At 37.8% G+C, this 11,788-nt stretch overlaps 1 protein-coding gene and 3 long non-coding RNA genes across 9 annotated transcripts; 1 reads left to right on the forward strand and 3 right to left on the reverse strand.

The window, feature by feature from the left end:
* The first annotated feature begins 536 nt into the window (after positions 1-536).
* LOC124200974 (structural maintenance of chromosomes protein 6-like) lies at positions 537-5,574 on the forward strand. Of its 2 annotated transcripts, none has more exons than XM_046597394.1 (22): positions 537-682; positions 794-916; positions 972-1,080; positions 1,143-1,238; positions 1,300-1,458; positions 1,524-1,768; positions 1,884-2,075; positions 2,135-2,230; positions 2,292-2,363; positions 2,451-2,545; positions 2,604-2,803; positions 2,863-3,000; positions 3,085-3,269; positions 3,327-3,655; positions 3,713-3,932; positions 3,997-4,167; positions 4,236-4,423; positions 4,479-4,644; positions 4,702-4,815; positions 4,871-5,098; positions 5,190-5,329; positions 5,396-5,574. In XM_046597394.1, exons 2-22 carry the CDS (start codon positions 833-835, stop codon positions 5,436-5,438), a joined length of 3,270 nt encoding a protein of 1,089 aa, XP_046453350.1. In that variant the 5' UTR covers positions 537-682; positions 794-832; the 3' UTR covers positions 5,439-5,574. The 2 variants fall into 2 exon arrangements, with proteins under 2 accessions (XP_046453350.1, XP_046453349.1); XM_046597393.1 differs by having other exon boundaries at positions 546-728.
* LOC124200975 lies at positions 4,698-6,221 on the reverse strand. 5 transcript variants are annotated; one of them, XR_006877444.1, is made up of 4 exons: positions 6,056-6,221; positions 5,175-5,996; positions 4,903-5,074; positions 4,698-4,838 (listed from the first exon to the last, which is right to left on the reverse strand). It is a non-coding gene; the product is annotated as an uncharacterized LOC124200975 (long non-coding RNA). The 5 variants fall into 5 exon arrangements; XR_006877445.1 differs by having other exon boundaries at positions 4,700-4,838; positions 4,926-5,074; XR_006877446.1 differs by having other exon boundaries at positions 4,903-5,986.
* Positions 6,222-9,198: 2,977 nt separating this feature from the next.
* Positions 9,199-10,175, reverse strand: LOC124200977. Its single transcript, XR_006877447.1, has 3 exons — positions 10,057-10,175; positions 9,654-9,963; positions 9,199-9,552 (listed from the first exon to the last, which is right to left on the reverse strand). It is a non-coding gene; the product is annotated as an uncharacterized LOC124200977 (long non-coding RNA).
* A 340-nt stretch (positions 10,176-10,515) lies between these two features.
* LOC124200978 lies at positions 10,516-11,780 on the reverse strand. Its single transcript, XR_006877448.1, has 3 exons — positions 11,409-11,780; positions 11,256-11,339; positions 10,516-10,741 (listed from the first exon to the last, which is right to left on the reverse strand). It is a non-coding gene; the product is annotated as an uncharacterized LOC124200978 (long non-coding RNA).
* Positions 11,781-11,788: the final 8 nt, after the last annotated feature.

The following is an 11,788-nucleotide window of genomic DNA, read 5'->3' on the forward strand; positions in this document are numbered from 1 at the left end:
AACTCATGAAACGAAACCTCGTTATATATACTTGGCTAATCGGTCTTGCGCTCCGACCTTCACTTCTGAGAGACGTCCGATTAGAGCAGAGGATCACTCGGTAATGCAAAGCGGTCAAATGTCTTAAAGCGCAGTCATTGGAGTGTACCCAGGTCCGAAAAATATATGAAATAACAATTGAAGACCCTTTGATTTGATTTGAGAGGATAGGTGCCTCTGACCATGGCTGTGCCATGAAGACCCTTTGATGTCCAAGATTTCTCCATGTCAACATGGGAGAACAACGGATTCTTACTCATAGTTTTTCAGGGCTTCTTTGTTGACTTCAACTTCGATAAACCATATGAATGCGAGTAGAGTAGAACACGCTTTCTAGTTAGACAAATGATTTTTCTTAAATCGAGTAATTTACTATCGTCTTTCTGAATGTATAATTCTAAGCAAAAACGGTTTTTTTTTTAAATCGAAAATTGTAATCCTTTATTATTTTATTTTGAAAAAGCGTTCGACAATTGGCAACACTGTTAAACGTCGGTCTGACTCTGACTTGGCCACTCGTGTGCACTTTTATTTTTGTTTCGTAGGTTGATCGTTTGTACACGCTTACACGTGTATTGTGTAGGAGTAAATCACATTTTAGTCAGCAATTCTATTATGTTGCATTAAGCTGGTTGAGATAACGGTATAGATTAACTTTGATTAAGTCGGTTAATATACATAGTTTTCAAGTAAAAACATTACTTTTTCCTTTTACTGAACATGTCCTTTCTCAACACGTTTTGTCGTTTTCCAGAAAAAGGTTCATATTTTTTAAACAATCACACCCGCAAGAATGAAACGAGCTCGGAAAAGCAAAGAGTATACTCCACAAAAAAAAAGTGGAACTCCAGAACCTGAAACTTCTCATCAACTGATGGTAATGTAAAAAGTTTCTTTCTGGTCAAATTCTAGTTTTAATCAAAATTTTTAAGGCTCAATCTTCAGAAACAGCTGGGATGCTGAAACTAATTGTGCTAGAAAATTTTTTATGTCATGATCATCTGAAAGTGGAATTTAACAAAAAAATTAATTTCATCATTGGTAAGTGGTAACTACGTAATTTATAATTAATATTATTTTATGTACATCTTTTTGTTGCAAAGGAAAAAACGGCAGTGGAAAAAGTGCAATCCTTACAGGAATAGTAGTTGCTCTTGGTGAAAGAGCTTCATCCACATGTCGTGGTCAAAGTTTAAAAGGTATTTTCAGATTTTTTCCCCTTGGTTGGGTTAATTAATGTATATTCTTAATCCCATAAAGAGTTTATCAAAACTGGAAAATCCAAAGCTGTTGTCTCTGTTACTTTGCTAAATAAAGGGAAGGGTTCCTACAAGCGAAACACTTTTGGTGATACCATAACAATTGAACGAACAATCAATGCTTCAGGAAGTGGAGGATACAGAATTCTCAACGAACATCGTATTATTCACGTTAACTTTTTCAAAGTGCTAATTAATATTTTTTTATTTAATATTGTGTTTAAGGAAAACTCATCAGCAAAAAGCATAGTGATCTAGACAGAATCCTCGCTCAAATGAATATCCAAGTAGACAATCCCGTGTGCATTTTAAACCAAGAGACAGCGAAGAACTTTTTGCACAATAACGACGCTCAGCAGAAATACAAGCTGTTTGAACGTGCAACACAAATAGATGCGATACATAACGAGTATTTAGTAGCAAAGGAAGAGATATCAAAAAGCAAGTCTTGCTTGGAAGAAAAGTTGCAGGTTTGTTTTCTATTTACAGATTATTGTTGTTGCCAAGCGCTTTTTAAGTTAGCCTTCGATGAAATGCCTGTGTGTGACTTAACCAGCAATATCTGTACTTCTTAACTACTTTTAGAGTTTGAAATTTTTACATGCTGATGTGAATAAATGGAAGACCAAAAAGGAATGGTATGATGCAATCAATAAAGTCCATGACAAGAAAGAACAATTACAAAACGAAATACTTTGGGCACACGTTGAAGGTTTCGAGAATAAAGCGACTAAAGCATTACAAAAGAAGAAGAATCAGCTGTCGGAAATTGAAAAGGTATGTTTTTAGCTCTTGGAAGTTTCGGATGGTCACTTATTACTCATTTTTATTGTTAGACTCGTGAGAGAATGCAGGAACAAGAACAACAATCATTTAAATTGCAAGAAAAGTTTCAAACACACAAAGTCGACGCCGTCGATAAGAAAAAACAGGTTTTTTTTAAATTTTTTCCATTGATTAAGCATTCCCTAATAACTTAAGATTTTTTTAAAGGTACAAATTGCTAGAGAAAAATTCGTGGTTGTTGATAAACAATTAATCGAAATGAAGAATCGGAAAAAAACGGTAAATATTTAATACTTTTGCACTTCAGCATACAATTCTTGACACCATATTTTATACACAAGTATGTAAACGCATATTTTTATGTAGTTTCAGCATGATCTTGGGCAATTGGGCACTGAAAAGCAACGTCTCATGAAAGATAAGACAGATCTAATCAAAGAAATTGAAAATTTAAAGAAAACGTACGTGTTAATTGCCAAAATTTTACATATTTGATTCAAATTGATTTTTTATTGGCAGTTACGGCGACAGCGAACATGCTCAAGAAAAGGCGAGACGAGAAACTAGTTTACATCAGTTAAAGGAAAAGTTTGAATCTTTTGATTCATCGCGAAAAGTTTCTGAACATCAGGTCGAACAGCTAAAAAATGCTTGTATTCAATTGAGGAATGAAACTGTGGATGTGAAGAGTGAATCAACGCGTTTTCACAATAGCTTAGGTAAATACTGTCACAGGTGGTTAGAAACCATGTTTAATCTGATTACAATTTTACTACAGAAAATAAGAAAAAGACACTGGCTCAGCTCCAAAAATCAGATTCAAACTCATGTGCAGTCTATGGAGATTGGGTCCCTAAATTGCTTCAAAGAATTGACAGAACGTCGTTTAGGGGATCAAAGCCTAAAGGGCCAATCGGTATAAAGAGATATGATCAAGCTACTGTTCTTCGTATAATCTTAAAGGTTTTTTCCCCTTCACATTTTCCTTTTACGTAATTAGGTTCTTACATTAAACTTCGAGATAGATCTTGGGCACCTGTAGTAGAGCATTATTTTGGACAGAGGCTTTCAGGTTTTGTTTGCTCCAATGATGAAGACGCGAAGTTACTCCAGAAAATAGTCCACGAGGAGGTGCCGCGAAACGGACAAGCTCCAAAAATTCTTGTTTCGTGTTCGAATGGCCAGGTATTTCGCGTAATCTTTCAGTTTCTAAGTTTTCTATTTTTATCTCAAAATTATTAGATTCATGACGTTAGAGAGCACAAAGTTCATTGCAGTGAGGAATTGCTAAGCAAAGATATCCATTGTTTAATGGATATGTTGATAATTGATGATAACGATGTTACGAATGTCCTGATAGACTTAAACGGCATTGAACAAGTTCTCCTCGTTGGTAAAGACCGAGATGCGTGCTATTTAATGGCGGATTCCTCTCGAGTGCCTTATAATTGCAAAAGTGCAATCACCAAAGAAGGAAATACTTATCATCCGGATCCAAATTATCGTTCTTACTGTGGAAGAGTAAGAAATACGGCAAGATATCTTCAAGCTTCGGTGGAAGACGCAATTCGGTAATTAATTGTTCACTATTTAACTTGTTGCGTCTTAATTTGACCTCTATATGAAAGGAATTTACAACAAGACATTGAAAACCTGCAACGCGATGAAATAAGAATCGGTCAACTCTTCAAAAACCTCAGTATGCAAATTCAAAATAATGAAAGACAGTTAAAACACGAAGAATCAAAACTCTCGTCAACGCGGAAAGAAATAATTGATATTGTTATGAAAAAAAGGGCGATCGAGGAAGAAAATGTCGAAGGCAATTCTACGGATGTTCTGGCTTTGGTATTAATTTTTTAAAAGTTGTTTTAAGTGCGTACATGAAATCATAAACTACTTAATCTCATAGGAAGAAGATTTAGTTGACGTGGAAAAGAAGTTGGAAAGGATTGATGAAGATTTCCAAACCAAGAGTGACAATTTCGAAGAACTAAAGCGCGAGCTGGAAAAATTACAGCAAATAGCTGACCAGCACCAGACCACTATTTCTTCTTTGATGACAAACAGAGGGCCATTGCAGGTTTATTACAACCAACTGTTGCGTTAAAAGAGAATCTAAATTTCTTTATGTGTTTTTATATTTGGCAGGAATCATTTAGATTAATTGAATTCCAGCATCAAAACATCAAGGAGAAAATTGATAAGTTATCTACTAAGCTTACCAGCATGCAATCAAAGTTTGATGCTTTTGAATCAGATTATGAAGAAGCTAGGGCTAAAGCAGAATCGGAAGCCGCGTTGTCTGCACAGGCATCCTCTCGTGTACTAGTGACTAAGTGAGAGAATGATATTTCTTTCAGTTAAGAGTATTAATAACATGTAAAATTTTAGATCTTTAAAGAACCTTTATTCAGAATTAAGACAATTAGAGAAGGAAGTCGTTGCACAAGAAAAGGAATTAGGATCTCGTGACCATGTTTTTGCAGAATATCGAAGGCGCAAAGTAGATTATGAACGAGCGTACTTGGAAGTCACCAGAGTACAGAGTTCTTTAGGGGTAATTTTTACTTAATAATAATACTTCTTCATGAAATGAAGTCTTTTGTGTGCATAGAAAATGATGGACATGAGCAAGAAGCGTAAAGATTTCATTAGCGTATTTCGCGATTGCATCGAATCAAGAACATTCAAAATATTTCGGGCCCTTTTGAGAACTCGTCACTATAGTGTAAGCTAATCTGTTTTCTCAACCTGTAATAGAGCATGAAATATTTTTATTTTAGGGAAAAATTTCGTTCGACCACAGTAAAAAGACCCTTTCAATGATAGTTGTTCCACCTGGTCGTGATGAATCCTCTCAACCGGCTAAACGCGGTCGTGAAAGTGGTGCAACCGACATTCGATCCTTAAGCGGTGGGGAACGGTCTTTCACGACGATTTGCTTCATTTTGTCCTTGTGGGAGGCCACCGAAAGCCCATTCAGAATCCTCGATGAGTTTGACGTATTTATGGTAAACCATTTGCCATGTATATTTTTTAAATTTTAAACTCAAATATTTAAGAAAGCTGATTTGGATTCCTCACTACCTATTCTTTGCGTAGGACCACGTTAATCGGTCGCTCTGCATGGAGTTATTAGTTACTGAAGCAAGTGAGAAATCAGGCCGTCAATTTGTTTTTCTCACGCCACTTGGAGTGGATAACCAACAATTGAATAATATGAACGACTTATTCATTTTCAGGTTTGCTATTTTTTTCCTTTTAACTATTAAATAAATTTTTAATTTACTTCATTACATTACTTGTAGGATGGATGATCCTGATCGTCATGAGGAAAGTAATCCTGTTTGATTTTGAAACCAGCTTTTCGTTCTGTTACGTTATTGTTTCAAACGAATCCGTTATAAACTTACGAACTACGATCCATATTATTTTCGTACGTCTACTCGGAAATTTTTAATAAACAAAGAATTAATGTTCTATGGAATTTAGTCGCCAAATGTCTCAATCCTCTGCGATGTGCCGGCTATATCGACATGGTGAATAAAACGAGTCTCCCTGCTTCGTCCCCATTCTGCGATTCGAAACCCATCATCAAATTGGAGATTTGGAGACTCGTGAGTAATCTGGACACATGTGAGCTGAGTAAAAATTGGATCTGGCGAAGGCATCAATATCTTGAAAATTTACCAAAACTTGACAGGGAAAAGTTAATGTGAACATTTTAAACCTTAAAGAACACAGTTGATTAAATTTTTGTAACATGATATGATCAAATACCTTGAAGCAGAAATTATTTAGCTTCAGAAGACATAGATTGCGAGCTAGCACTTTGGGATTAGACCATTTTATTTCTACTGTCACGAGCACCTAGTTGGCCAGGTACACAAAAACTTCAGCTGAAATTATCTGAAAACATTTACAAGAATGCAGTAAGAATCATTAACTAAAATTGTGTGATCAATTACTTAAAACACTTAAATCATTGTCCGATCTCCGTTGTTTAACCTTTAAATTTGTTTTGAAGTAATGAAAGTTACGACGTGTAATGTCACGTATGTGCGACTGTGATTGTGCAACTGACATAAGATTCAAAACTCATTACTAGATGTCGCCACTGTCGTTCTTGTTGTTCCTACGTCCCCTATGTCATGAAACAAGCGAAATGGGCGAAACAATTTATTGCTAATTATACTTCTATTCATATGATTTCAAATACCAAATTGAACTTCGTATCTTATGTAGGTTTATCTTTACCTAGTTCCTTATTTTTCTATTATACCAACTTATTTCTTCAAATTTTAGATGCATAGCTAGTTAGCTACTGTCACAGTCAGTCATCCCAACAAGTTGACTTAGCGCTCAGTCACTTTCCATCCACTGGATCCTCATGCTGTCAAAAGCCTAAAACTCATGTTTGGAGCCCAGATATAGTGGATTCCCATTACTGCTACCACACGAACTACACCACGTTAAATGCCTAACTAAATCATCACCCATATGATAAAGGTAAGCATCAACATCACCACGCTACTGCAATAATTCATAACAATTCTTTTTGCATTAGGAAATTTATTCCACCTGAGGAGTAATGCTGTTGGTTGCTGTAATTCCATTATTACGATTTTTCAACATGAACAATATAGTGTGCTTCTTAGAAAAGGTACAGATTGATATGCTTTTTTGATCTTTATATTTTCATTAATGTAACACATTTTTTTACAGAGCACGTAAGATCACCACGGACATCCTTGAGCCAATGCTGGATTTGTCCATGACAGAAGAGGGACTTCCACCAACGTTCTTCTCCATCCTTATCTTCAAGACGTACGCTCTTCCAGCTTCACTACTTCAGTGCTTCTTATGCTGCTAGCCTGCTACACAACTTTTCTTGCTTCACTGGCGAGTTGGATCACTTCAGTTGCTGTGACACACCTACAGTCACTCACCACGGGATTATGGCCAGGTACCGGACAATTGACTTGTTTTCTTAGATTATATACTAGTAATCTATTTGCGTTAAACTCTGTCTGTCATAATTCCAAAATCAGTTCCAAAATCAGGCCCTTCTTGCGCGGAAAAGTGTTACTTAGACTTAGAAGTGTTTTCTGTTCTAACGCTAGATGGCTTTTCGATAATTGTCAGCTGTTAAAACAGTCAGTTTCAGTTACTTAGCAAACTCTTTAAAAATTTATCGGCAGCTATTGTGTGGAAATTTTTTTCTGAAAACTGATGATAACTATCCCGACAACAAAGCTCACTTGTTAAATTTTCGATATTTGCATTTTTTTTCTACTTCCGGTTTGCTCATTTCACTCGGTAGTTCAGTAAATATTCATCTGAGGAGCAAAAGAACCACATATTCGTGATCCTCGTCGAATTTGTAGTAAAGTTCATGTTATCTTTTTTACGTTTTCGTACTTCCGGTTTCGAAAATTTTCCTGAACTATAGTTCAGGAAAATTCTCGATTTTGGCCAAATTTTGGATTTCGTTTAAATCACACCTAATCGACCCCATTTTTCATGGAGATCACGAATATGTGGTTTAATTTGACGACAGCTCAATGGTTGAGGCGCTGTGGTTACTTCCGGTTTACTTCCGGAAAATTTTCAAAAAACTAGCAAGTGAGCTTTGTTCTGCGTACAGTTCGCAATATTGCAAGCTTGATTTTAAGTTAAAAAAATTGCTTCTTTAAATCTTTGAGCTAAAAAACCTTTTTTCTATCTGTATTATGTAACTTTTATGGCATGTCACTAAATAAGAATTGTTTTCTCTTTATTCAGGTGATGCAGAGGAAGAGGAAACGTCGAGAAGATGGACACCAAAACGTCGCCGGTATCTCTAAAATGTCATCGCGGATCATCATTTGTTGTTGGTAATATGTTTGTGTCAGTTAACCCGTTGGCTGCCACGCCTTTGTTCTCCCCTGCACGGGCCGCGCTGTTCGGTCTCGTGGTTTACAAGCCGCGGGGTCGGAGAGTCGCCAAGCCCAAAATCTGCCGCAAGGCGCCTGTTAACAGGCAATGCACCTTAGTCCCCCCCTTGTCAGCACGGACTTGTCAGCAATGGCAAGTCCCACCTTGGTCATGGATCCTTAAGACGTGGCGCGTAGAATAGTAGAGTGCAACCTACGGGTTGTATGGCGTGGCAGCCAACGGGTTAACTTAAGTGTATGTATGTATATGTGTGATTGTAAAAAGTGGAGGAATTGTGGGTGGAGGTGGGAAAATAAAGCAATTCCTTTTCATGTTTATGTTCATTGTGTCTGAGTAATTTATAACAAAGTAAAGTTAAGCAAATAAAACAATATATTTGTTACAACTTTGAAGTCTTACTTTATGCATAAATACACTTGGCTATTACTTATGAAGACATCTCCTCTTTCAATAAATTTCTGTGAAGGGTCCAAACACAATGGCTGCCATGAATTCTTGTTACGCCATCCTAAATTTAAAGTACAGAACTGATGATATTAAACACTCTACAGTACGTTTCTTTCGTAACTTACCCGCCTGAAAAAGAATTTCGTCCAAAGACCAGGATATGTCCGTATGGAGAGCGACTGAAGTAATTGCCTCTAAAATAGGAACATCTGTCGCCGAAAGGTTTAAAGGTATTAAGGGAAGTCTTACAAGGTAGTTACCCGCAATTAATTTATTTTCTCATTAAACGTCCACAATCAAATATCGGTGACTGCCAACTATTAAAATATAACCGACAAATTTGAAAAAAAAATCCCGTTTGGGGTGTAGTAAACTGGAGAATCAGTGTAGCATTTCTGTTCAACGTAGTGGGAAGGAGAAGCTTCTGTGTAGTACGTCGGGGCTGCGTAATGCTCAACCGTCTCAGTTGTGGCTGTGTAGATCGGGGCAGAATAGTATTTGGGCGCTTCGGTGTAGTATTCGCCCGTTTTGATCGAGAAATTAGCTGGAGACTCGGTGTAGTAGCTGGAGACTCGGTGTAGTAGCTGGAGACTCGGTGTAGTAGCTGGAGACTCGGTGTAGTAGCTGGAGACTCGGTGTAGTAGCTGGAGACTCGGTGTAGTAGCTGGAGACTCGGTGTAGTAGCTGGAGACTCGGTGTAGTAGCTGGAGACTCGGTGTAGTAGCTGGAGACTCGGTGTAGTAGCTGGAGACTCGGTGTAGTAGCTGGAGACTCGGTGTAGTCAGATAGGGCAGCATACGTAGCCGTGTAGTACTCCGCTGTCTTGGTGGTGTAGCTCGCGGCAGAGTAATAATTCGGGGCATCGGTGTAGTAGCTCGGCGAAGCGTAAGTTATGGTACTCCGACGCCTTAGGGGTGTAGTACTTGTGGGCCTCGGCGTAGTAACTGGTTGTTAAAGTTGTTGTTGTGTAGTAGAGCGGCGGCGTTTTCTATCCGGCTAACCGCTGTACCCAGAAGACATCGGTACACCAGTGGTCGACCGAGTCATACAACGCCCAACACCAGCACGACGCTTTAGTTAGCTAAACATTGAATAAGTTTATACATTAATATTCAATGGCAAATTAACAAATAGAAAAGGTATGATTGATACAAAATTCAATGTAAAAAATAGAATATTTACCCATAATTATGAACTGGTTAAACGATGAACAATCCAGTTGTTGAAAAAAACAACTCACTCTCTTTGGTACTCCGGCTCTTTGGTAGTGTAGCTCGGGGCAGAGTTATACTTCAGGGCTTCGGTGTAGTAGCTCGGGCATTATAAGATGTGGTGGTACCCTGGAGCCTTGGTGATGTAGTACCGGTTGTTTCGTATGTTGTTGTTGAGAAGTAAGGCGGCGGCGTTACGGTTTGGAATCCTCCATACCCAGGAGACATCGGTACACCAGTGGTCGACCCAGCCATCAACGACACCATGTTTAACTAAACAACTTATTAATTTAAACATTAATATTTATTAATAACAGGAATATTTACAAATAGTAAAAAGTTAACAAAGCTCCATATAAAAACAGAATATTTACCCATGATTGCACGATGAATAATCCTGTTGATGACAAATAGTACGCTGCAGTTGTTGCCGTGTCGGAGATCCTCACTCGACTGATTTTCCACCGCCTTTTTTCTCTCCTTTTATACGATTTTTTTTATCCCTTCACCTTTTAAGCCTTGCGGCTATTTTACCTTCTTGATAATGATGCGACACGTCCCGTTCTCACCCAACCTCTACACCACATGACACATTTTACGTAATGATCTCCGTGACCTTCGAAAGTGAAGGAAAATTTTCTTTCCTTCTGCAGGGGATGGGTCTACAACAACCAATATCAAAATGAATACCAAATGGCTATGTAACACGTGTCGTTCTCACCCAACCTCTACCCCACTGCATGGCACGTTTTAAGTAATGATCTCCTTGACCTTCGATTATGAAAGACATGCAAATTGGCCTTTCCTTCTGCAGGTTGACGTTGCTGGGGATGGGTGTACAAAAACCAATATCAAAATGAATACCAAATGGTTATGGCTTGCGGCTATTATACCTGTTTCATAATGATTGCAACACGTGTCGTTCTCACCCAACCTCTACACCACTGCACGATTCTCACCCAACCTCTACACCACCACATGACAGTTTTACGGAATGATCCCCGTGACCTTCAAGCGTGAAGGACATGCAAACTGGCCGGCCCGTCTGCAGGTTGAACTCTACAATGGTAATTGAAAAATAATTAATAAACACTGCATCAGTTGGAACATGTTGAAAAAATACCTAAATTTAACTTAAGACATTCTAAAGTAACGTACGAGTGTACGACTCTTTGTCTCCGTCATCAACAAAGCACAAAGGTTAAGAGAATTAATAAGCAGACGTGAGACGACGGATGACATTTGTCTTGCAGTACGAATATCTTCTATTAGGGGTCACTTTACACCCACTCCTCAATTGCCGTACAACACATTAAATTTTACACTTACCCACTATTATAAATAAGTGGGTTTAGTCTTGACGATGTTGGTAATAAACTCCACAAGTCATTGGTAACGTCTCTCTGTAATCTGGGTCTCAATTATCTGGTCTCAACCAAAGTACATGCAACCCTTGATGGTCTATCTGATGATAGTCAGGGACTTGCTTAAAATTGGGCACAAGGAATGGCCAGGAAATTCAGAAATTTACTTGTTCTGACGAGGATGGCAAAGAGAAAATCACCTTACTTACCCAAACATGATTTCTTTTCAGGGGTTTTTAAGCACTGGCAGAACTATCAAATGAGTGTTCAATGAAAAGAGTTATTATGTATCTCTGTCAAATTGTAAAAAATGTTCTTCAGAATGTTTTAGTTGTTTCATTTAAACATGAATTATGACATACATCTTCTGGTAGATCTTTCTTCACAATTTGTAAATAGGCAGGGAGTGCTGTAAAAATTTCTTCTTATCAGGCAAACAAATCCAGAATGCTTCTTGTGTTGATTTTAAAGTCATCTGACAGACAATCCAGACTTGTTGGGGCTGGGTATGTTGTGGAGCGGACTAAAATTTGAAAACCCAATGCAGCCTTGTCAAATGTCATTGATTAACTTAAAAAAATAGGTTCATTTTATTTCTTTTTGCGTCAGGTAAATGGTAACTGAGTTAGGAATTCATTTAAAAGCCGGCTGTTAAGAAGGAATCGACCGATTCATTTAACGGATCGAATTTTCAATAATATAAAAAAGTGACTGGATTTTTAGAAAGATTTTCAAAACAAAC

Source organism: Daphnia pulex, chromosome 8 (genome assembly GCF_021134715.1).
Source record: "Daphnia pulex isolate KAP4 chromosome 8, ASM2113471v1".
Lineage (NCBI taxonomy): Eukaryota > Metazoa > Arthropoda > Branchiopoda > Diplostraca > Daphniidae > Daphnia > Daphnia pulex.